This window comes from Lissotriton vulgaris, chromosome 10 (genome assembly GCF_964263255.1).
Source record: "Lissotriton vulgaris chromosome 10, aLisVul1.2, whole genome shotgun sequence".
Taxonomy (NCBI): domain Eukaryota; kingdom Metazoa; phylum Chordata; class Amphibia; order Caudata; family Salamandridae; genus Lissotriton; species Lissotriton vulgaris.
This window is the reverse complement of record NC_141698.1, coordinates 452,325,131-452,350,742: the sequence shown is the minus strand read 5'-3', so window position 1 is coordinate 452,350,742 and position 25,612 is coordinate 452,325,131. Positions and strand designations below refer to the sequence as shown.

General features: G+C 46.8%; 1 protein-coding gene across 4 annotated transcripts in view; it reads right to left on the bottom strand.

Moving 5' to 3' along the window:
* LOC147685394 (uncharacterized) overlaps positions 1–25,612 on the bottom strand; it is a 374,955-nt gene that overhangs the window by 219,655 nt on the left and 129,688 nt on the right. For all 4 annotated transcript variants that reach the window (XM_086941307.1, XM_086941308.1, XM_086941310.1 and 1 more), the window contains exon 3: positions 4,435–4,528. In XM_086941307.1, coding sequence (XP_086797433.1) covers positions 4,435–4,528 — 94 coding nt within the window. The remainder of the gene's footprint in view (positions 1–4,434; positions 4,529–25,612) is intronic.

Sequence of the window (25,612 nt, the reverse complement as noted above, 5' to 3'; positions counted from 1 at the left end):
AACCCAATGGTGGAAATAAACAATCTAACAATGGAGTTGATGCTCATATGCACTATCACCGAAAGAAGGAGTCACCTTACCTCGTGAAAGACTTCTTCGAAGAAAAACAACTTGCAAACATCCGGACACAACACTAGATGGCAGAAGTATGCAAAGCATGTGTATCTACAGCACACATGCCTCAAACATAGTATTTTGGAAAATAAATGTAAATGTAATTCTTATTGGTTCCTTATATACATCCTCAGAGATATAACAAAAATACGATTTGCTCTTTGATGTAAAGAAATGATAAGTGGAGGCAACCTTAAGATGTATGTTAGGTGGGGTATAAATGTATTTTTATGATTAATTAAATATTTCTCAATAGTAAGACTGAAGCATTCTTCAAAAATGTTTTGATTACATCGATTTGAATTTGTACAAGATTGGTACTAAACATATTTTGAGAAGGTTAGTCTTATTGAAAGGACTCATATTTGTTAACGCTAAGTATACTAAAGCAAATTGGAGGATACTTAGATATCAAGAGACAAAGAATATTAATGTGATATCGTATTTTTTTGTTTACAGTACCCTTAAACATATAACCCACACCTGGCCCTGAAGATGTTCTTGTAAAGTTAGAAGTGTAAAACCGAAACGTTGACGTATGGGAACCGTGTAGGGCAATTACCGAAATATTTGATAGTGGTGCTGGCAAATCTAGAAACATTGATGCACTTTTTCTGCATACAATCGTTGTTGCTCTCTAGCTCCTCCCTCCTATTTTCACCTCTGTGGCTCAATTTTGAATCTTTTACATTTGTGATATTGCTGTGTGTTAAGGTCTTTTTAAATGGGGAGAGTTTGGTGGGGTTTTTGCAACTTATCTTGGGTGCAAATCGAACCATTTGTAGATTTAGAAAATAATGTAACTATGGATAATATGAAATACATTTTGGGTAATATTGATATTGCGCTTTCCTACTATTCTTACATTCCCTTCTGTTAATGGGATTGTTTAACCCTTATATAAAATGATGTAATATCTAGGAGATACGTTCTGGTGTGTCGAGACTGGTTGCCACCGCTGCCTGCGGCAATAATAAGTACTGGTTGTAGATTTATATCTCAGGCAGTGAGGCCATTTGACTTTTGATCTTAGCAACATTGGAGGAAGGGTCCAAGATTGATGTAGGGTGAGCCCGCAGTCCTGTTGAGGAGAGACTTCTACAGTACTTAGGGCAACGTTAAGTCATGATTTGTATATTTACTAAGTATGGGCGAATTTTATGGATTCGGGGTCCGCGAATTTGCGCGAAATGGCAAAAAAATCAGTGAGTTTGCGGATTTTCCCGCGAACTCGCAGATTTTTTTGCCATTTGTCACACGTGTGTCTGTAACTTTGCCACCGTGCCGAAAGGTGCCGAGGTCCCTCGAGTGAGCTATCCATCATTGTGAGGAAAGAGCGCGAATACGTTGCATACCCTAGTGTGTGTGTGGCGGGGCCAAACGGGCGGGGCTTCCATGCAAGTTCACATGCCTCTTTAAGGGTCAGAGACCGATCAGAGCAGAGATGAGAAGGATGCAGCCTCCTGGTTTCAGGAAGTACACTGGGATTGTGCTAGAGAAACTCATGGATGCAAAGACCTTCATCAAGGTTTACATCTAATTGTAGGCGGTAGAGATATGGGGAAGAAGCACCACTGCCTAGCCTCGACCGTGCTCACTAGTTGTTTGGGCGCCGAGGTCCCTCGAGTGAGCTGTTCATAATTGTGAGGAAAGGGCTTGAAGACGTTGCATACCCTAGTGTGTGTGGCGGGGCCAAACGGGCGGGGCTTCCATGCGAGTTCACATGCCTCTTTAATGGTCAGAGACCAATCAGAGCAGAGATGAGAAGGAAGCAGTCTCCTGGTCACAGGAAGTACACGGGGATTGTGCTAGAAAAACTTGTGGATGCAAAGACCTCCATCAAGGATTACATCTAATTGTAGGCGGTAGAGATATGGGGAGGAAGCACACCTGCCTAGCCTCAACCGTGCTCACTTGTTTGGGCTGATTAAAATGCGTGACTGAATTTGAGCTTCAACTCGGGCACCTGCTTTATTTATATCATTCTGGAAGTGCTTCCTGTTGAGGTTTAATTTTTGTTACAGGAGCATCATGCCAGAATGAATCCTGCCTGCATTATCCACGAAGATGCTGCAAAAAAAAAAACGCGAGCGGATTTGCTGAAAAATCCGCAAAATCCGCGAGCGGAGCGGATTTTGCACCCACCCTTAATATTTACATGTTTTTAAATACTTTTTTTTAATATGATCTAAAATTCTATGCCATACACTATGTTTTGATTACTGTCCCCAAAATAATTCAGAGACCAACACTCACTGAATTGTCCCTTTATACCTAGAAAGTTTATTTCATATATACACTTGAATATGAGAATCTGTATGAAAAACCTTCTGCTCAAAAATATACCAGCATATTGGACAAGTGTTCAGAGCACACAATTTCAAATGCAGAAGAAAGATATAATGATCTCAAGACCCTGACATCCACCAGAAAATCATAGAAAGCCAAACTAAACTGCCACTTTGGTACCCAAACAAGGGTGAAACTCGGCTTGTGAAGCATAGAGAAGATAAGTAGCCACCACAAAGTTCTGAAAGTGTGCAGTTACTACTCTGATGAATAATTTCAGGAGAAAGGTAAGGCTGGAGATCAGACGAAGGTTGGCTAGATCAATCGGTGCAAGAGATGGTTTTTAATAATGGATGGAGGATTGCTTGTTTAAATTGATTAGAACAGAAACAAACTGTAAAGAACTGTGAATGACCCACAGCAAAATCGGTGGAATAGCCTTTCTTACAGAAAGTATTTTTCTTCTAGGACAAACGGCAGGAAGGAACCCTTAGGGTGTAATACCAACTACAAAGTAGAGAAATACTTGACATCTAAAAGGAGAATGAAATGAGATCAACACCGATGCTGTATCCAGACTTTGACTGTCAGTGAGACAATCGCCAAAGCTTTGCAGATAAACTCTGAAACAGGAGCAAAGGTTGAGAGTGACAAGGAAACGTAGGGCAATAGAAAAACACTGAAAACATAGTCCAAAGTGTATTCATTTTCAAGCTGGAAATCACTGCAAACTCTTCAGCACAAAGGAAGCAAGGAGAAGCAGGTGATAAGACCAGAGAAGATGCGGATCAAATGCCGAATTTAGAAAAAAAACAACAATAATGACAGGAGAACTCTGATCAAGTGCAGAATCTCGAAAAAAAAAGACAACAATAATGATAGGAGAACTCAGTAATGAGGTCTTGGCAACATTGCTTTTGTAGCAGAGTCAAAGGAAGAATGAAGAGAAGACATTCGAGTTCAGAAGGGGTACAAGACTACTTCTAAAGTCTTTCAAAATGGATAAGAACAGTGCGAAACAAAAGCAGGGGTGGCTGATAAGAAGTGAATGGAGGTACACGATAAAACAGAACCAACGCACGCTGTAAGGCTCGGAAGAAAACAGAGGTGGCTTAATAAGAATCAACAGAGTTTAAAGATTCTCTGGAAGGGAGATAAGCAAGTGTAGAGTGCACATAACAGTGGAAGCCTTAACTAAGAAATGAAACGCATTAAAGAAGAGAAGGAACAGAAACATGAAAAACAAAAATAGAATGGTCAGTAAGAGGGGCAAATAGAAAAGAAACCAATATGTAGGAAGAAAGTGACGAAAAAATAAAGTCAAGACATGAATCTGAGGCATAAGAAGGAAGTGAAGTTAACGGATAGGCCAACCAGGATGCAGCGATTGAAAGAAATTAATTACACACATTTACAATATGAGGCACAGAGAGATAAGGCAATTTGCCACCATCGCACATTTTAGTCTTCTTTCGAGCTGGCGTTAGGATGTACAAGGTTCATCAATGTAGCCCATGAACCATATTTTGAAACACCACATCCCACTGTTGAATTCATGTGACCAAGGTGGAGTGTGTGTCATATTTTACTATCCTTCCAGGCAGTATTTTCTTTCAGAATCCATCTCACTACTTTGCCATAGGGATACATTGCAGGTGCCATATATCCATGTTCAACTAAAACTTCGGTCCTTGGAGACATTTTCTAGCTACTTTACATTCCAGTTGAGTTTTTCTATTGTAGGTTTTTTAAATGGCTGCATCAAAAATTCCGGGTTAGTGTGGGTCTGAGGCGCGCCATTTGTCTACTCATTTCAGCACCAGCCCGTCCTATTCAATCTCCAGATTTACCTACAAATCTGACAGTCATTTGAGCAGAAAAGGAAGGGAAGGGTCTGCGCAATGGGCACTCTATGTGGTAAATCAATGCACATTGCATCTACTACTGTCCAGAAAACAAAACACGAAAATAACAGAAATTACAATTATTTATTAAAACAGGGAGCTGCTCTGGAGAACCTAAAATACTCACAGTCAATTTCCACTCCATTAGTTTCACCAGCTCATCATGCGTCAGGTGTTTGTCCGTCCTTGAGAGCACAGAGGCGGGCAGCTCTTTCTGATACCTACCAAGGGAAAGCAGACAGTTACCATGGCTACGAGAAGATACTACCTCACTCCTATCCACACCTTCCAAACACACACCTTACCCTCCTTGCTAATGCAATGAGGGGAACATGAATGACAGTCAGCAGAATGATTACATGGCGCTGCAGCAAGCAAGTAGGCATGGCTGGAAATCTATATAGCTCTGCTGGAAAACGCTCCCAAAGTTGAGCACTAAAGCACTGTAAGAGTTCCCTCCCCTACCTTCTTCGGAGGAAGGATAGAGTTCAATAGACCCCAGTTCTGAATCTAGCCATCCCTCTGTGGAGAAAGGAACAAGCGAAAGGGGCAGCCTTATCCCATCTTAGGTAGTGAGATCCAGCAAACTGACTGATGCAACAGTTGACAAACTAGGAGACGGCAACTTACTCGCACTCCTTCATATACAACATTCCCTAACTAGCACATATCCTGCCCCTTTCGCCTGCTTACCCTCACACAGAGGAACACTCAGATGAAGTAAAGCGCGGGGAACTGTATGACGTGTTCATTGCACCCTTGAATTCGTGAGGTGTCTCCTTTTATGCACGGGTGAACAATTGTGGCTTATGTGGTACTTCTCAGACAGGGCACCAGCAGCTCCAGAACAAGCGTGGGATACGCCAGGTAGCCCCCAAGCCAGTGGTGTAAAATAAAACGACGCCTCCCTCTATAAAAATGTAATGAGCCCCGGCACCACCCCGTCTCTCCCATATCTTATGGATATTCCTTGGGCTTAATAGGGGCACCTTTAAAGGTTGAGGGGCTCCTGTCTCAAGCTTCGCCAGTGGGTAGCGAAAGAATGAATGGTTAACCAGAGAGAGCGGAGTACACTGGTGGCTCACCGCTAGAGATCAGAGTAGTAATTAGTCTCTAGGATGAGTAAGATGCCCTCCAGCCTCCACTTGAAAACAGGGGTGTATAGTTTACACAGGTGGGGCATGCAATATTTCTGACCACTAAAGAGCGACTTGCTGATTAAGGGGGCTGTTGGTGCCGAGCTCGGCGGGGCAGGTCCCATTTGTTCCCTGCCGGCCTGCAGGCAGCTCTGTTATTAGGCAGCTGGAGGGCTGGGGACCTCTGCTGATCCGTGTGTAATGTGCCCGAGCCTCCAGGCAGGCGGGGCAGAGGGGGGGATCACAAGTGCGACCGCCCCCACCCTTGGAGAGTAATTGGCAGAACAAGAGCGCATTAAGGCAGATATAGGAGGGAGGCCAGCGCTTGCACGTACTGTGTGTATGAGCTAAAGGCGGGTGGTTGTGTGTGTCAAATGCCGCTCAGACTACAGAACGCAGAGATTGCTATGTCCACATCAGGAATCAGGTGTGCTCGTGTCTGTCTAAGTGTGTGTGCTTCAAAGTATTTGTCTATGTGTCACTGCATCGTATACAGTGTGCTACTTTAAGCATGTAACAGTGTGAGGGTATACACTACTGCGCTTGTGAGTCACGCTGTTTGCGAGTGGGTTTGTACCGGACAGTTACGGACCTTGCTGTTGTATGTGACCCACTCTGCCTGTGCCACTGCATGAGTGAGCAATCAAGGAGAAGGCTTGGCAAGATTTATTGGAGGCAGCGGAAAGTAGAGACCCTAAGCTATTTTGGCAGGTAGTTAACTCACCATTTATTAATAACAAGGCGACAGCTAAAATAGATATAGCTATCGATGAAAATGCATGGGTAGAGTTTTTCTCTAAATTGTATTGTGACACGCTAACCGAGCCACAATTACCAAGTAAGCATCACCCGATCCCACTAGAGTTCGAATTAGAGGAGATCAAGGTTGCGATTAAATCTTCTCAAAACAATAAAGCCCCGGGCCCAGATGGGATCCCAAGTGATCTTTACAAAATGAACATAGATCTCTGGGCACCTGTATGTTTACGTGTAATGGGGGCATGTTGTGATATTGGTTTCATTAAAACCTGGGCAGAATCACTGATTATCCCTATATACAAAAAGGGGGATAGGGAAAGCCCATCAAATTATAGACCAATATCACTACTGGACTCAATAGTAAAAATTGCACGAAGAGTAATCCTGACTAGGCTCCAGGACTGGGCTGAAGATCAAAATATCTTGACCCCAGTACAATATAGTTTCCGACTAGGGATGGGTACTGTGGAACAAGTGCTAAACTTTGTTCTTTTGCAGGGGAAATATACCAGTGCAAAAGAGGGGTGTTTCTACGCAATCTTCGTCGACCTTTCGTCGGCGTTTGATTGTGTTATACATGATAAACTGTGGTTGACATTAGAAGAGATGAAAGTGGATTCTTCGATAGTCCTCTTCCTAAGACAATTATATTCGAATGCCTCTGCCAGAGTAAGGTATGGGCTGGGAGGAGAATGCACAGGGTCTTTCCGCATACAGAAGGGGGTGAGGCAAGGGTGTGTGCTGGCCCCATTCCTTTTCTCTCTTTACACTAACAGCTTGGAGAGGGAATTGGGTGCCAGCAACATTGACTCTCCTAAGGCCGGGAATACGCAGATCAGCTCCCTTTTGTATGCGGATGACGCTGTGTTGATGGCAAGAACAAAGGTCGGCGCGCAAAAAGTATTGCATAGATATATAACATACATGGAAGAGAGGGGCCTCAACCTGAATGCAAAAAAGTCCTATGTGATGGCTTCTGGCAAAGGAGGAGCCAGATGTAAACAACTTAAGGCGGCAGGCACCCTACTGCAAGCCACAAAAACATTTCCATATTTAGGGGTCACAATCGAGGCAACAGGGGGATGGGGCCCCGAGGTAAAAAACAGAGCGCTAGCATTTAAACGCTCAGTTGCGGCGATAAAGCATTTTGCCAGTAAATTGGGCAGAAAACAGCCTGGTATAATGCTTAACATATATGTGGCCAAATGTAGAAGCATCGCCCTGTATGGGGCAGGGATATGGGGATATCATGATGTGACGATGCTCCAGATTATTGAAAATAATTTTTTTCGCTACCTTTTGTCCCTTCCGAAAAGTATAATGAGTTTACAATGGGGTATACCCTAAGAACTCCTTGACCTGGGTCAGTAAAGGTAGGTATGTGTAAAATGGTCAGGGTCTATTGATTACCAACAAGCATTCATCTAAAGAAACTATATATAAATGAATTATTTCAGGATTCCTTCAAAGTAGTACATGGAGAGTATTTATTTACTCCGACTTTATAGCAATCAAGTTATTTAAAAAGGAAACAAACAAGTGCCACAAGTGATATATAAAGCTAGCGACCAATTACTTCATTGGAACAAGCAACACCAACACGGGCATGAATCTCCATAGCTTTGGTATCAACATTATCTTGTGGATTCAATTGACATATATTATCAATGCAATTAACATTTTGTATGCGCTCAAAAGGTGATCAGAGAAGGAGACAGTTTAGGTAGGATGGGTGTGGTTGGGTAGAGGTGAGGACTGGGTAAAGGGTGTTGTGACTGTATTCAATCACAGTGAAATTTAATGCAACCTTTACAGACTAATTGTTGTTCATTAGTTCCAATAAATTCTTTAACATAGGATCTGAATGTATCCACGGGTTGCTTCCTATGTTAAGAGGGTAAAATATAATCCGGTCTACGTTTCGACCCCTGGATTAAGGGTTGATTGAAGCCTCATTCTGGGGTCTTCTTCAGGACTTGGAGAACTACAGGAGCGCCTGAAAGTTATATAAATGTAAAGAGCAATGTATCAAAACTCGCGTTCGGGGTAATGATGTACTACTGTTGCTTAAGTGTAAACATGGACTTCTTACTTGATGTTGGGCCGTCAAGTGGCCTGTTAGAGTTGGACCATCCTTGGTTCCTCTGCGATTATAATTGACCTGGAAGTGTATTACAAAAAGGGGTATGTATATCAATGCCGGGTCACTACTGTAACCCTATCCATAGTGTGTTTGACAGGCGACCAAAGGGGAACTTACTAGGACATCCGGGACTTTCCAGTCTGTCCATTTTCATCCGTATGTGATTCTTCAGACGTGTTATTTCTGAAGATTTAAAAGGAGGAGTTGAAATTGTTGTAGGAACGGGTCAGATTGTTACACTGAATCATCAAAAGAGTGCAAATTACGCGCCACTTTAGAAAGGAAGAGAGGAACTGTTACATCACAATATGGTACTGTTCGACAAGCAAAAGCTGTGTCTAAGGTCAAAAATGGGCTTTTAATAAAGCCGGGTCTATTCTTGTCATGAGTTCTTGTAGAAACTGACACTCGTTTAAGCAAGCAAAAGTAAAAGCTATGTCTAAGGTCAAAAATGGGCTTTTAATAGAGCCGGGTCTATTCTTGTCATGGGTTCTTGAAGAAACTGACACTCGTTTAAGCAAGCAAAAGCAAGAGCTGTGTCTAAGGTCAAAAATGGGCTTTTAATAAAGCCGGGTCTATTCTTGTCATGAATTCTTGATGAAACTGACACTCGTTTAAAAATGGAACCGTGCCAATCGGGATTTTTAAGCAAATCCGTTTTCAGATCTTTAGACGCTAACGCAAAGCCGCATCTCAGAGTTTTGGCTGGGCACCGAATTTGGTTGTCCCACGATCAAGAACGCTTACCTCCTATGCTTCGTCAAGGCACGTCTACTCTGCAGCGCTGCCCAGCCGCTAGTGAAACAGCCGCGAGGTGCAGGCGCTGGATACTAACCGAGGGCTCGTCAGAGACAGCCAATCGGGTGGCAGTAGCTACGTCTTGTTAGGGGAGTATGTCTAAAGTGTATTCTAAGATTTAGTAGATTCTAGACATATGGAAAATTTCAACATACACATCTCTACGGTTATAAGTGAACAATATATGCAGACATGACATATAAATATATAATTACATTTACGCTGAAAAAAGGTTTCTCGTGTTTAACAGCGAACAAATGTGATAATGCTTGAAATTCAACCATTTTCAATATGCACATTGTGTGATAGCCTTCTGTGTTTTTTAAGACATGTAGAACCATATTGAGCCAGTGGTTCTTGGCATGTAAATGCAGTGGTAAACAGTGCATATAATCATAAACAGTTCACAAATGATTCGTCATAATGTTGCAGAAATATTTTGCAAAACACATTAAGGGTTGTTATTCCTAATAAAATCATAGTACACCTGACATGCCAAATCATGGATAAATTGGACTAACATTGACAACACGAGTACACATTAGTAAACAGCTTGTGCAGAGTATTCTGAAAGAGATTTCAGTCACAGCTGATCATAGCCATCTGGGAAAAAGTTGCATCCATTTCATTCAATCCATTATGTACAGAGTCAAATCTTTGCATCCATTTGCATTCTCTTGTGTTAAGGACGGAGTCTAGGTCGCCACCCCTAGGTCCCAGTGTTATTTTTTCAATGACCACCCATTTTAAGGATTCTGGTGTGTGTGTGTTTTCAAGAAAATGGTCAACTAAAGGTGCTCCCAGTGTCTGGCATCTGATCCTGCTGCAATGTTGCAGAATTCTATTTTTAACCTTCTGTCTAGTTTGGCCTATGTAAATCAGCCCGCATGGGCAGAAGATCGCATAGATTACTTCGTTGCTGTTACAGTTCGTGTGTGTTTTCAGATCGATGGTAATGTTGTTGTGTGTAATAGCTTTTGTTTCTATACACAGTGCACAAGCTTTACATGTACTGCATTTGTAATTACCAATTATGTTGGGTAAATTCCACATTGTCTGTATCGTTGGTGTAGGTGGGGTGTCTAGCATAGAGCGGACCACAAGGTCTCTTAAGCTTTTGGCCTTTTTAAAGGCATGCATAGGGGGGTTTGGTGTTTCAATTACATCTGCTATAATGTTCCAGTGCTTGTTAATTATTCTACGGATGTCATTGCTCTGGCTGCAAAATGTGGTGACGCAAACCATTCTGTCTTCCGGTAGTTGTCGATTCCTTGGTGTCAGCAGATGTTCCCTATCGCTGAACCATGCTCTCTTACGTGCTCTTTTGACCAATCTTTTAGGGTAGCCTCTTTCCAACAGTCTACTGATGAGTTCATCAGACTCAGCAAAATAATCGTCTTTCATGGTGCAGTTTCTCCGAATACGTAGAAACTGCCCAAAGGGTAGATTATCTCGTAAAGCTCGATTATGGTGGCTAGTGTATCTAAGTAGAGTGTTCCTCTCACTAGGTTTTCTATACAAAGTAGTGTACAATAGTCCTTCTTGCTCTCTAATGCTAATGTCCAGAAAGTCAATGGATTCATTGCTACTACTCATGGTGAATTTGATATCTTCTGAGCAAGTGTTGAGCCATTGGATGAAGGACTCAAGTTCTTGTTTCTGTCCCGTCCAAATCATCAAGATATCATCGATGTACCTATGGTATTCTGATATGTTATTAGTAAAGGGATTGTTGGGTGTGAGAATATGATGTTGCTCAAAGTCATTCATATACAGTATTGCTAAGTCCGGGGCAAAGGCTGCCCCCATCGCCACACCTTTCTGTTGTATGAAAAACTTGTTCTGGAATATGAAAAAATTCCTTGTCATTGCGATCTCAAGTAGATCCACCAAAAATTCCGTTGGTACTCCCACTGGCTGTGGTCTGGTTTCTAAGGCTCTCCGTATAGTTGTTAAGGCCGGTGCTTGAGGAATGAGAATAGGTCTCTTGTTTATAGTCATTTATGTCCATAATGACTATTGCTCCGCCCTTGTCCGCTGGTTTGATGACTAGGCCCTTATTTTTCTGTAGGGTGTCCAGGGCAGTGCGTTCGTTCTTCGTAATGTTGTATCTGACATACCGTTTAGTATTGCATAACTTCAGTACATCTTTCAACACTAAACTTTCATAAGTCAGTATACGGTGGTTGGTCATAGCAGTCTGGGGAGTGAAGGTGGAAGGGGGTCGCAGATTTGTGAATGCTCTCGTCAAACCTGGGGTCTTGTGTTGGAAAAAACTCTTTAGGCGAATCTTGCGGAAGAATTTGGTAAGCTCCGTCTTGATGTTAAACACATTCACATGGGATGTAGGCACAAAAGAAAGGCCTTTGCCAAGAATCTGGATTTCATCCTTTGTTAGCGTTTGGTTTGATAGATTCATGATTGGGCCTTCTTCTCCTACCAGCGGTAAGTTTTCCTCCTGGTATTGATCTCGCCGTGATTGTCCTGTTGGAAGCGTACCTGCTTGTTGCCGTATCCCTGTTGTCTCGGATCTTCCCAGCTCTGTGGGTTCTGGCCCCTGGTGGGTCGTTTGTTCCAACCCCCACCCCTGCCACGGGGGGGTCTCCAATTGCTGTCCTCTGAAAAAGGCTGCTGTTGTCTGCTCTGGGGATCTTGGGGTGGTTGGTACCATTGTTCTTGGTTTTGATAGTTGCTGCTACTTCCTGCTCCCTCGTTGTCGCTGCTTCCACTATAGGAAGAGTCGGAGAAGTTTGTGTATCTTCTACCTCCTCGTTGGCCACCCCTGTAACCACCTCTCCCTCTATTGAAGAAACGGCCCTGGTTGTCCTGTTTGAAATAATCCTCCGCCAGGTATGGATACGTCCTCTTCTTGTTATAATATTGTATGTCTTTTGCCAGTTTCTCAAGTTTTTTGTTCTGTGATTCTACATCAAAGTCTTTGAGAGTTTTGTCCAAACGTTCAAGAGTTGACTTGGCACTGGCGAAGGCTGAATGGCTAGTGATCTCAGCCTTAAGGTCGGTTATCTCTTTGGTCAATTGTTCCACCTGGTCTCGAGCAGTTTCTACTCCAAGGACCATCCAGTGGCGAGAACAATTGTTCGCCACAAAGCTGAATCCCTCCTTAAATTTGGGGTTGTCCACAAAAATCGCTGGTTCGTTGCGGACCTGTAAACCTGTCGGTATTACATTCGCTCTAAGGTAGCCAGTTAGGAGATGACCATGCAGTTTAGTACGTACTAATTTTTTCTCCAGGCGTTCGAGCTTGTTAATTTTCTCATTGAGTGAGAAATCGACTGAAGTGGTGTTGGTTGAAAGGAAAGCGGTCCCAGTTTCGTCCCCTATAAGGCCTCTGATATGTTCTTCACTGTAAGAGAGGGTTTCCGACTCAAACATGGTAATACCCTCAATATAGGTCTCATGCGTTAATGCCAATATACTTTAAAAGAAAACACCCTCGCAAGACAGCTCTTGCACATAGAGTAATGAGTTTACAATGGGGTATACCCTAAGAACTCCTTGACCTGGGTCAGTAAAGGTAGGTATGTGTAAAATGGTCAGGGTCTATTGATTACCAACAAGCATTCATCTAAAGAAACTATATATAAATGAATTATTTCAGGATTCCTTCAAAGTAGTACATGGAGAGTATTTATTTACTCCGACTTTATAGCAATCAAGTTATTTAAAAAGGAAACAAACAAGTGCCACAAGTGATATATAAAGCTAGCGACCAATTACTTCATTGGAACAAGCAACACCAACACGGGCATGAATCTCCATAGCTTTGGTATCAACATTATCTTGTGGATTCAATTGACATATATTATCAATGCAATTAACATTTTGTATGCGCTCAAAAGGTGATCAGAGAAGGAGACAGTTTAGGTAGGATGGGTGTGGTTGGGTAGAGGTGAGGACTGGGTAAAGGGTGTTGTGACTGTATTCAATCACAGTGAAATTGAATGCAACCTTTACAGACTAATTGTTGTTCATTAGTTCCAATAAATTCTTTAACATAGGATCTGAATGTATCCACGGGTTGCTTCCTATGTTAAGAGGGTAAAATATAATCCGGTCTACGTTTCGACCCCTGGATTAAGGGTTGATTGAAGCCTCATTCTGGGGTCTTCTTCAGGACTTGGAGAACTACAGGAGCGCCTGAAAGTTATATAAATGTAAAGAGCAATGTATCAAAACTCGCGTTCGGGGTAATGATGTACTACTGTTGCTTAAGTGTAAACATGGACTTCTTACTTGATGTTGGGCCGTCAAGTGGCCTGTTAGAGTTGGACCATCCTTGGTTCCTCTGCGATTATAATTGACCTGGAAGTGTATTACAAAAAGGGGTATGTATATCAATGCCGGGTCACTACTGTAACCCTATCCATAGTGTGTTTGACAGGCGACCAAAGGGGAACTTACTAGGACATCCGGGGCTTTCCAGTCTGTCCATTTTCATCCGTATGTGATTCTTCAGACGTGTTATTTCTGAAGATTTAAAAGGAGGAGTTGAAATTGTTGTAGGAACGGGTCAGATTGTTACACTGAATCATCAAAAGAGTGCAAATTACGCGCCACTTTAGAAAGGAAGAGAGGAACTGTTACATCACAATATGGTACTGTTCGACAAGCAAAAGCTGTGTCTAAGGTCAAAAATGGGCTTTTAATAAAGCCGGGTCTATTCTTGTCATGAGTTCTTGTAGAAACTGACACTCGTTTAAGCAAGCAAAAGTAAAAGCTATGTCTAAGGTCAAAAATGGGCTTTTAATAGAGCCGGGTCTATTCTTGTCATGGGTTCTTGAAGAAACTGACACTCGTTTAAGCAAGCAAAAGCAAGAGCTGTGTCTAAGGTCAAAAATGGGCTTTTAATAAAGCCGGGTCTATTCTTGTCATGAATTCTTGAAGAAACTGACACTCGTTTAAAAATGGAACCGTGCCAATCGGGATTTTTAAGCAAATCCGTTTTCAGATCTTTAGACGCTAACGCAAAGCCGCATCTCAGAGTTTTGGCTGGGCGCCGAATTTGGTTGTCCCACGATCAAGAACGCTTACCTCCTATGCTTCGTCAAGGCACGTCTACTCTGCAGCGCTGCCCAGCCGCTAGTGAAACAGCCGCGAGGTGCAGGCGCTGGATACTAACCGAGGGCTCGTCAGAGACAGCCAATCGGGTGGCAGTAGCTACGTCTTGTTAGGGGAGTATGTCTAAAGTGTATTCTAAGATTTAGTAGATTCTAGACATATGGAAAATTTCAACATACACATCTCTACGGTTATAAGTGAACAATATATGCAGACATGACATATAAATATATAATTACATTTACGCTGAAAAAAGGTTTCTCGTGTTTAACAGCGAACAAATGTGATAATGCCTCAAATTCAACCATTTTCAATATGCACATTGTGTGATAGCCTTCTGTGTTTTTTAAGACATGTAGAACCATATTGAGCCAGTGGTTCAAAGTTAGTCCAATTTATCCATGATTTGGCATGTCAGGTGTACTATGATTTTATTAGGAATAACAACCCTTAATGTGTTTTGCAAAATATTTCTGCAACATTATGACGAATCATTTGTGAACTGTTTATGATTATATGCACTGTTTACCACTGCATTTACATGCCAAGAACCACTGGCTCAATATGGTTCTACATGTCTTAAAAAACACAGAAGGCTATCACACAATGTGCATATTGAAAATGGTTGAATTTCAAGCATTATCACATTTGTTCGCTGTTAAACACGAGAAACCTTTTTTCAGTGTAAATGTAATTATATATTTATATGTCATGTCTGCATATATTGTTCATTTATAACCGTAGAGATGTGTATGTTGAAATTTTCAATATGTCTAGAATCTACTAAATCTTAGAATACACTTTAGACATACTCCCCTAACAAGACGTAGCTACTGCCACCCGATTGGCTGTCTCTGACGAGCCCTCGGTTAGTATCCAGCGCCTGCACCTCGCGGCTGTTTCACTAGCGGCTGGGCAGCGCTGCAGAGTAGACGTGCCTTGACGAAGCATAGGAGGTAAGCGTTCTTGATCGTGGGACAACCAAATTCGGCGCCCAGCCAAAACTCTGAGATGCGGCTTTGCGTTAGCGTCTAAAGATCTGAAAACGGATTTGCTTAAAAATCCCGATTGGCACGGTTCCATTTTTAAACGAGTGTCAGTTTCTTCAAGAATTCATGACAAGAATAGACCCGGCTTTATTAAAAGCCCATTTTTGACCTTAGACACAGCTCTTGCTTTTGCTTGCTTAAACGAGTGTCAGTTTCTTCAAGAACCCATGACAAGAATAGACCCGGCTCTATTAAAAGCCCATTTTTGACCTTAGACATAGCTTTTACTTTTGCTTGCTTAAACGAGTGTCAGTTTCTACAAGAACTCATGACAAGAATAGACCCGGCTTTATTAAAAGCCCATTTTTGACCTTAGACACAGCTTTTGCTTGTCGAACAGTACCATATTGTGATGTAACAGTTCCTCTCTTCCTTTCTAAAGTGGCGCGTAATTTGCACTCTTTTGATGATTCAGTGTAACAATCTGACCCGTTCCTACAACAATTTCAACTCCTCCTTTTAAATCTTCAGAAATAACACGTCTGAAGAATCACATACGGATGAAAATGGACAGACTGGAAAGCCCCGGATGTCCTAGTAAGTTCCCCTTTGGTCGCCTGTCAAACACACTATGGATAGGGTTACAGTAGTGACCCGGCATTGATATACATACCCCTTTTTGTAATACACTTCCAGGTCAATTATAATCGCAGAGGAACCAAGGATGGTCCAACTCTAACAGGCCACTTGACGGCCCAACATCAAGTAAGAAGTCCATGTTTACACTTAAGCAACAGTAGTACATCATTACCCCGAACGCGAGTTTTGATACATTGCTCTTTACATTTATATAACTTTCAGGCGCTCCTGTAGTTCTCCAAGTCCTGAAGAAGACCCCAGAATGAGGCTTCAATCAACCCTTAATCCAGGGGTCGAAACGTAGACCGGATTATATTTTACCCTCTTAACATAGGAAGCAACCCGTGGATACATTCAGATCCTATGTTAAAGAATTTATTGGAACTAATGAACAACAATTAGTCTGTAAAGGTTGCATTAAATTTCACTGTGATTGAATACAGTCACAACACCCTTTACCCAGTCCTCACCTCTACCCAACCACACCCATCCTACCTAAACTGTCTCCTTCTCTGATCACCTTTTGAGCGCATACAAAATGTTAATTGCATTGATAATATATGTCAATTGAATCCACAAGATAATGTTGATACCAAAGCTATGGAGATTCATGCCCGTGTTGGTGTTGCTTGTTCCAATGAAGTAATTGGTCGCTAGCTTTATATATCACTTGTGGCACTTGTTTGTTTCCTTTTTAAATAACTTGATTGCTATAAAGTCGGAGTAAATAAATACTCTCCATGTACTACTTTGAAGGAATCCTGAAATAATTCATTTATATATAGTTTCTTTAGATGAATGCTTGTTGGTAATCAATAGACCCTGACCATTTTACACATAGCTAACTTCCGAAAAGTATGTCAAATTATAATTGCCATGTAGAACTACAGGTGCAGGTTCCATTCCATCAAGGAGGGGTCTGTCGAAGAGCCAGGTTTTGAGGTTTCTTGCGAAGATGGGGAGCGATGTTGTCTGTCTGAGGTGGAGGGGAAGGGCGTTCCATGCTTTGGCCGCAAGGAAGGAGAAGGAGTGGCCTCCCGATCTGGTCTTTCTGGTGCGGGGGACCACGGCGTAGGAAAGCTGGGCTGATAAGGGTCCTTTGGGGTGCGTGGAATTTGAGCCGGCTGTTCAGGTATGCTGGTCCGGTGCCGTGGAGGGCCTTGTGTGCGTGGGTGAGCATCTTAAAGGTGATTCTCGCCTCGACGGGGAGCCAGTGGAGTGTGCACAGGTGCTGGGAGATGTGGCAGTGTTTTGGCAGGTTGAGGACCAGTCTTGCGGCGGCGTTCTGGATGTTCTGTAGCTTGCGGATGAGGTTTTTGTTTATTCCGGCGTAGAGTGCGTTGCCGTAGTCGAGTCTGCTGGTGACCAGGGCGTGAGTGACTGTCTTTCAGTGTTCGAGGGGGATCCATTTGAAGGTGTTACGAAGGAGGCGGAGGGTGTGGAAGCAGGAAGATGAGACAGAGTTGATCTGGCGGTCCATTTTGAGCTCGGAGTCCAGGATGATTCCCAGGTTGCGTGCGTGGTCTGTGGGGGTTGGCGGGTTTCCGAGGGCGGTGGGCCACCAGGTGTCGCTCCAGGCGTCGGGGTTTGGGCCCATGATGAGTACTTCTGTTTTGTTGGTGTTTAGTTGAAGGCAGCTGTTTTTCATCCATTTGGCGACGGCTTCCATGCCTTCTCGAAAGTTGCGTCTGGCGGTGTTGGGCTCGTTGGATAGGGAGAGGATGAGCTGGGTGTCGTCTGCATATGACACAATGTTGAGTCCGTAGGTTCTGACGATGGGGGCAAGTGGAGCGATGTAGACGTTGAAGAGCGTCGGGCTGAGGGAGGAGCCCTGGGGGGCTCCGCAGGTGATCGGTGTGGGGTCCGAGAGGAAAGGGGGGGGGGGGGGGGGGGAGTATGACCCGCTGCGTCCTGCCGGAGAGGAAGGAGCAGATCCAGTCGAGGGCCGTGTCCTGGATTCCTGCATCGTAGAGTCTGCGTATTAGAGTGCGGTGGGAGACTGTGTCGAACGCCGCTGATAGGTCGAGGAGGATGAGGGCTACTGTTTATCCTTTGTCCAGTAAGGTGCGGATGTCGTCTGTAGCGGCGAGGAGGGCGGTTTCCGTACTGTGGTTTTTTCTGAAGCCGGATTGGGAGGAGTCGAGGATGTTGTGTTCTTCAATGAATGTGGCGAGTTGGCTGTTGATGGCTTTCTCGATGACTTTCGCTGGGAACGGGAGCAGGGAGATGGGTCTGTAGTTTTTGAGGTCGGTGGGGTCCGCTGAGGGTTTCTTTAGGAGGGGGTTGACCTCGGCGTGTTTCCAGTCGTCGGGGAACGAGGCGGTCGCCAGGGAGTGGTTGATGGTTTGGCGGAGCATGGGTGCGATGGTGTTGGCGGCTCTGTTGAAGATGTGGTGGGGGCAGGGGTCCTTGGGGGCCCCTGAGTGGATTGACTTCACTGTCTTCAGTGTGTCTTCGGTGGTGAGGGCTGTCCAGTCATCAATCGCTGGTTTCCGGGTGTCGGGGGTGGTTGGTGAGGGTTCAGTGTGTTGGTTGTCTTCGTCGAAGTTGTCGTAGAAGCTCTTGATTTTGTGGTGGAAAAAGATGCAGAGTTTGTCGCAGAGGTCTTGTGAGGGAGGGATGTCGGTAGACTCGCTGGTGGGTTGGGCGAACTCCTTGATGATGCTGAAGAGTTCCTTGCTGTTGTGTGCGTGGGTGGAGATTCTGTCTTCAATCGCTTTTTTCCTTGTTTCTCTGATGAGTTGATGGTGGGCGTTGGTGGCGGCTCTGAAGTTGTTGTGGGCTTCTGTGGATTTGGTGTTTCTCCAGGCCTTTTCAAGGCGGCGGCATGTGCGCCTGGACTCTCGAAGTTCGGTGGTAAACCATCTGGCTTTCTTGGCACGGGTATTGATTTTCTTGAGGGGGGCTATGGTGTTGGTGCTGTCCGAGATCCATCTATGCAGGGTTCGGGCTGCGGTGTTGGGGTCGTCGTTTTCCGCGTAGTTGCGGTGGAGTTGTTGAGTGAGGAGGTGAGCTGGTCATCGGTGATTTTGGTCCAGTTTCTTTGTGGAAGCAGGTGCTGGTGTCTGTGGATGGTGGGTGTTCTGAAGGTGAAGTGGACGCAACGATGGTCGGTCCATGGGAGTTTGGTGGTGTGGCTGAAGGTGATGGAGTTTCCTGTAGTGAAGAGGGGGTCGAGGGTGTGTCCTGCTGAGTGCGTGGGCTCGGTCACGATCTGGCGGAGTCCAATGTTGTGGAGGTTGTCCAGGAGGGATGTGGTGTTGGGGTCCAGTTGATTGTCGAGGTAGAAGTTGAGGTCTCCCAGCAGGGTGTAGTTGGTGGATGCGATGGCCTGCAGGGAGATAATGTCCGTGATGGAGTTGGCGAAGGGTCCGCGGGGTCCGAGGGGTCGGTAGATGAGGGTTCCTCGGAGGGCGGCGGTGGGGCTGGCCAGTATCTTGAAATTAAGGTGTTCCATCAGTTCTGTGGACTCGTCAGGGAGTGTGCTCAGGCAGAGGCTGGATTTGTGGACGATGGCGATTCCTCCTCCTGGGTGGATGGGGCGGTTCTTCCTGGAGATCTTGTATCCTTGGGGGATGGCGATGGCGATGTCCGGTCCCAAGGTGGTGTTGGTCCAGGTTTCGGTGAAGAATGCTACGTCTGGGGTGGTGCTGTCGAGGAGGTCCCAGATTTCTGTTGCGTGTTTGTGGAGGGATCGGACGTTGAGGAGGATGCATTGCAGGGTCTTCGGTTCGGTTGTGTTCTTGTGGGCGGGTTGTGCTGGATCCGTGTTCTTGGCGGTGCTGCAGGTGTGCCGGCAGTGGTGACAGCTGAAGGGTCCATGGGTGTCGGCTGGTGATGCTAGCTTGCAGTTGTTGTTGCAGCCTGGGTTGAGTGCGTGGAGTGCTGCTGGGTCGTAGCGTTGGCGGGGCGGAGGTCCTGGGTTCCTGGTGCTGGTTGCGGACGGGTCGCAGACGGGTGCAGACGTGCTTGCCTTTGACGCGCCTTCGGTGCACCAGCGGCGCCCGCGGCCGCGCAGTGGCCGCCATTAAGTAGGGGTCGGGGAGGGCTGGACAGCTGGGAGGCGGGGAGGGGAGCTGGATTGGGCCGGTCGTGCTGGGGGGGGGGAGCGGCCGCGGGTTCAGCAGCAGCGGGGAAAGGTAAAGGGAGGAAAGAAGGGATAAAGAAAAAAGGGAAAATACGCAGAAATAAGGCACAAAACAGCAGAGATGCAGAAAAGAGCAGAAAGGTGAAAGATAGAAAGGGTAAAAAAACGAGTGAAAACGAGTGAAGGAGCAGAGGGAGAGAAAGGGAAAATGGGCAGAAATAAGGCACAAATACAGCAAGTTAGTGTATGTGGCCTACTGTGTGTGTGCGTGTGTGAGCCACTGTGTTTGTGTATCTATCTATACGTGTGTTAGTGTGCGTGCTCTGCTGTGTGCGTACCACTGTATGTGTGCACGGGTGCCGGAGTGTATAGACACATACACGCATGAATGCTCAGTTTGCGTACAGTGTACGTCACACGTCATCTACGGTCCTGTTCAGTTTTATTTTATTTTGATTGCAGTGTTAAAACAGGTGTTACAGAAGCTGTACAAAATAAATGTATTGAGACTGCTGAGCAGAGTATAAATATTTGATGGGCATGTCTGATGCAGACAAGTGCCTTTTCTCTTCTGTCACGAGGCACAGTCCAAACAAGCATGCGAGTGGTGCGGACGTGCGCGCGCCTTGCGCTAAATGTCAAAATTTTTAAAAAAATGCCACAATCAATCCTTGCATTTATAAAGCGCGCTACTCACCTGCTAGGGTCTCAAGGCGCTAGGGGGAGGGGTGCTGCTACTGCTCAAAGAGCCAGGTCTTGAGTTGCTTCCTGAAGGAGAGATGGTCCCGGGTCAGCCGCAGGTGGGAGGGGAGGGTGTTCCATGTCTTGGCAGCCAGGTAGGAGAAGGATCTTCCGGTGGTGGTTCTGCGAATCCGAGGGACGGTGGCGAGGGCGAGGCTGGCGGATCGGAGCTGGCGGGTGGGTGTGTAGAACGTGAGGCGGTTGTTGAGGTATTTGGGGCCCATGTCGTGGAGAGCCTTGTGTGCATGGGTGAGGAGCCTGAACGTGATCCTCTTGCTGACGGGGTGCCAGTGCAGGTCTCTCAGGTGGGCAGAGATGCGGCCGTGACGGGGGATGTCCAGGATGAGTCGTGCAGAGGCATTCTGTATTCGCTGCAATCTTTTCTGTATTTTGGCTATGATTCCAGCGTAGAGGGCGTTCCCGTAGTCCAGTCGGCTGGTGACGAGGGCCTGGGTGACCGTCTTTCTGGTTTCAGTGGGGATCCAACGGAAGATCTTTTGGAGCATGCGCAGGGTGTTGAAACAGGATGATGAGACGGCATTGACTTGCTTGGTCATCGTGAGGGAGGAGTCCAGGATGAAGCCCAGGTTGCGAGCGTGGTTCGTGGGCTTGGGGGCGGTGCTGAGTGCGGGGGCCCACCAGGAGTCGTCCCAGGCAGAGGGCGATGATCCGAGGATGAGGACTTCCATCTTGTCTGAGTTAAGTTTCAGATGGCTGAGCTTCATCCAATCTGCGACGTCTTTCATTCCTTCATGGAGGCTGGCTCTGGCGGTGGCAGGGTCGTTGGTGAAGGAGAGGATCAGCTGGGTGTCGTCAGCGTAGGAGATGGTGTTAAGGTTGTGTTGGCGTCCGATGGCTACGAGGGGGCTCATGTAGACGTTGAAGAGGGTGGGGCTGAGCGAGGAGCCTTGAGAAACGCTGCAGATGATCTTGGTGGCCGCTGAGCGGAAAGGGGGGAGGCGGACTCTCTGAGTTCTGTCGGAGAGGAAGGAGGTGATCCATTCCAGAGCATTTCTTTGGATCCCGGCGTGGTGGAGGCAAGTTGTTAGGGTGCGGTGGCAGACTGTGTCAAATGCGGCTGAGGTCGAGGAGGATGAGGGCAGCAGTTTCCCCGTTGTCAAGCAGGGTCCTGATGTCGTCGGTAGCTGCGATGGGGGCGGTCTCGGTGCTGTGGTTTGCTCGGAAGCCAGACTGCGATGGGTCAAGGGAACCGTTAGTCTCGAGGAAGGCGGTTAGCTGTTTGTTGACGGTCTTCTCGATGACTTTGGCGGGGAAAGGGAGGAGCGAGATTGGGCGGACGTTCTTGAGGTCCGTGGGGTCAGCGGTGGGTTTCTTGAGGAGGGCGCTGAGCTCCGCATGTTTCCAGCTCTCCGGAAAGGTGGCCAATGCGAAGGAGTTGTTGATGGCGTTCCGGAGATGGGGTGCGATGATGGAGTTGGCTTTGTTAAAGATGTGGTGTGGACAGGGGTCAGCCGGAGAGCCGGAGTGGATGGTGTTCATCACGAGGGTGGTGTCTTCGGTGCTGACGGGGGTCCAGGTGCGGAGGGTGGTGGTGGGGGGCGTTTGTTCGGTGGTTGGGTGCGTGGTCTGGGCGCCGAAGCTGTTGTGTATGTCGACGATCTTGCGGTGGAAGAATGAGGCGAGTGAGACGCAGAGGTCTTGCGAGGGCGTGAAGTCGTTGTTGTTGGCGCTGGGGTTGGAGAGCTCTTTGACTATGCTGAAGAGTTCCTTGCTGTTGTGGTGGTTGTTGCCCAGTCGTTCTCTGAATACAGTCCTTTTGGTGGTGCAGATCAGTTGGTGGTGTTTGCGGATGGCATTCTTGAGGGTTGTCATGTTTTCTGCTGATTGGTCGTTGCGCCAGGCTTTCTCGAGGGTACGGCAGGATTGCTTGGAGATTTTGAGGTAGATGGTGAACCATGAGGCTTTCTTGCTGCCGGGTCTGCTGGGAGTCGGTGAGCTGGTCAGTGGTGATCTTGTTCCAGAATCTTCGGGGGGCCTGTTTCGGGTGGTGGTGGGTCGTCGTTTTCCTGAAGTTGAAGTGGACGCAGCTGTGATCTGTCCAGTGTAGTCCGGTGGAGTGGCTGAAGGAGATGTGGTTGCTGGAGAAGAAGACTGGGTCGAGTGTGTGGCTGGCGTAGTGGGTGGGGGTGTTCACCAGTTGCTTGTTGGCGAGGTTGTCCAGCAGGGTGGTGGTGCTGTTGTCATTGTTGTTTTCTAGGTGAAAATTGAGGTCTCCTAGGAGGATGTAGTCTGGGGAGGTGAGGGCGTGCGGGCTGATGAAGTCGGCGATGGCTTCGCTGAATTGTGTGCGTGATCCTGGGGGTCTGTAGTTGAGGGTGCCTCTGAGGGTGGTCTTGGGGTCGGTGTGTATCTGGAAGTGAAGGTGCTCGGCGGCGGTGAGGGTATCGTCGGTGTTGGTCGTGATGCGGATGGTGTTTCTGTGGACATGGCCTCCTCCTGTCTGGTTGACGCAGTCCCTCCTGATGATCTTGTAGCCATCAGGGATGGCTATGGCTATGTCGGGGGCTGAGGAGGCGTTCATCCAGGTTTCTGTGAGGAAGGCGACGTCCGGCGTTGTAGTGTCGAGGAGGTTCCAGAGTTCGACGGCGTGCCTGTGGAAGGATCGGGTGTTGAGCAGGATGCACTTGAGGTAGTTGTCGCTGGTGTCTGGCCTGGTGGGTATGTCGTAGGTCCTGAGGCAGGTGAATTTGCAGGCTTGGCAGGCGAAGGGTCGGTGGGTGCATTGCGGGGTGGCGCGGTGGCAGGCAGGGGTCCGGCCTGTATTGAGTGCGTGGAGGGTGGGGCGTCGTAACTCAGTCGGGTGGGCTGGCATCATCGAGCGCCATGGGTCCTGGCACTGGGCTCGATCCAGGCGCGGACAGGCGCAGACGGGCTTGCCTTCGGTGCGCCAGCGGCGCGCCGCTGTTCTGCATCCGCTGTGCGGCCTACATAAGAGGGGGCGAGGGAGGGAGGGGCAGCAGGGAGGGTCAATGGGTAGTGAGGGGGCGGGCCGCGTGGGGCGCGAGCGGCGGGAACTACGGGCGGGAGGGGGGGAGCAGGTGCAGAGGAAGAACGAGGGGTACAGGAGGGGTCAGGGGCACAGAGGGAAAGAAACGAGGGGTACAGGAGGAGTCAGGGATATGGAGGCAGAACGAGGGGTACAGGAGGAGACAGGGACACAGAAGAGAGCGAGGGGCACGGAAGGCAACAGGGGCACAGAACGGAAATCAGAAGGGAAAGAGACACAGACAGACAGCACCATAGTAGTGGAAACAGGAGGCAAAACCGGGAAGCAACCAGAGGGTTAGGCGTAGAGCGGAGGCGAAAAACCACGGAGAGCAGCCCTCAGAGAAGGGGTCAGTGTGTGGTAGATCAGTCTGCAGGGAGGCAGATGACACGGGCCAGCAGCAGCGGGAATCCGGGGGTCTGTACAGTGGCAGAGGGAGCGACCTGCCTGGACTGAGGGTCAAGGGTCGCACACAGGGAATCAGTACATTGAACTAAAATGCTCAACTCTCCCATCATATTTAAAGGTTCAAACATGGTACTTGAGCCACAGTAGCTCGGAATACCATAGTTATTTTCAAAGCCAATAGACCTTTTGAGAAGGTAACAACAAACTGTAATGTGGAGATAGAGCTCTCCAAATGTAGAAGATATGCCCAGCATGAAGATCTAGGCGAGGACCAGAACTTTAAGATGTCAGTAAAATACAATTTTCTCAGAATCCTACTGAGTTATGAAGCTGCAGTTTATTATGCTTTAGAAAAGGGGGTGGTGATGAACAGAGTGTCTGAGTTCAACAGACCACTCTTACCCAGTCCAAAGATCAGGGCTTGATCCATCACCGTTATTTATCTCACTGCCCCATCCCAGCTCAGAACCTGGCTATATGCAAATCAGTCTGTCCCTGGCCCAGTGCATCATGGGAACAGGGCAGACTAAACTACCAAGCCAATTCTTCACCGGAAAGGAGACAAGCTACCGGGGACCGGTTTCTGGCATTTCAGCCTTCTTCGGCCCGGCTTGCTTGAATCCTGATGGAGCAGTGAGAAAGGGACTCATGTCTGAGTATACCCTGCCACACCTATAGTGGCCAAAAACGATTTAGAAAAGGGGGTGGTGATGAACAGAGTGTCTGAGTTAAACAGACCACTCTTACCCAGTCCAAAGATCAGGGCTTGATCCATCACCGTTATTTATCTCACTGCCCCATCCCAGCTCAGAACCTGGCTATATGCAAATCAGTCTGTCCCTGGCCCAGTGCATCATGGGAACAGGGCAGACTAAACTACCAAGCCAATTCTTCACCGGAAAGGAGACAAGCTACCGGGGACCGGTTTCTGGCATTTCAGCCTTCTTCGGCCCGGCTTGCTTGAATCCTGATGGAGCAGTGAGAAAGGGACTCATGTCTGAGTATACCCTGCCACACCTATAGTGGCCAAAAACGATTTAGAAAAGGGGGTGGTGATGAACAGAGTGTCTGAGTTAAACAGACCACTCTTACCCAGTCCAAAGATCAGGGCTTGATCCATCACCGTTATTTATCTCACTGCCCCATCCCAGCTCAGAACCTGGCTATATGCAAATCAGTCTGTCCCTGGCCCAGTGCATCATGGGAACAGGGCAGACTAAACTACCAAGCCAATTGCACCATCAGGATTCAAGCAAACCGGGCCGAAGACGGCTGTAATGCCAGAAACCGGTCCCCGGGAGCTTGTCTCCTTCCCAGTGTAAGAATTGGCTTTTGTAGTTTGGTTTGCCCTGTTCCCATCATGCACTGGGACAGGAACAGACTAATTTGCATACAGCCAGGTTCTGAAACTGGGATGGTGCAGTGAGCTAAAAAACGGTGTTGGATCTAGCCCTGATCTCTTGACTGGGTGAGAGCTTTCTGCTTAATTCAGAGACTCTGTCCCTCACCACCCCTTGTT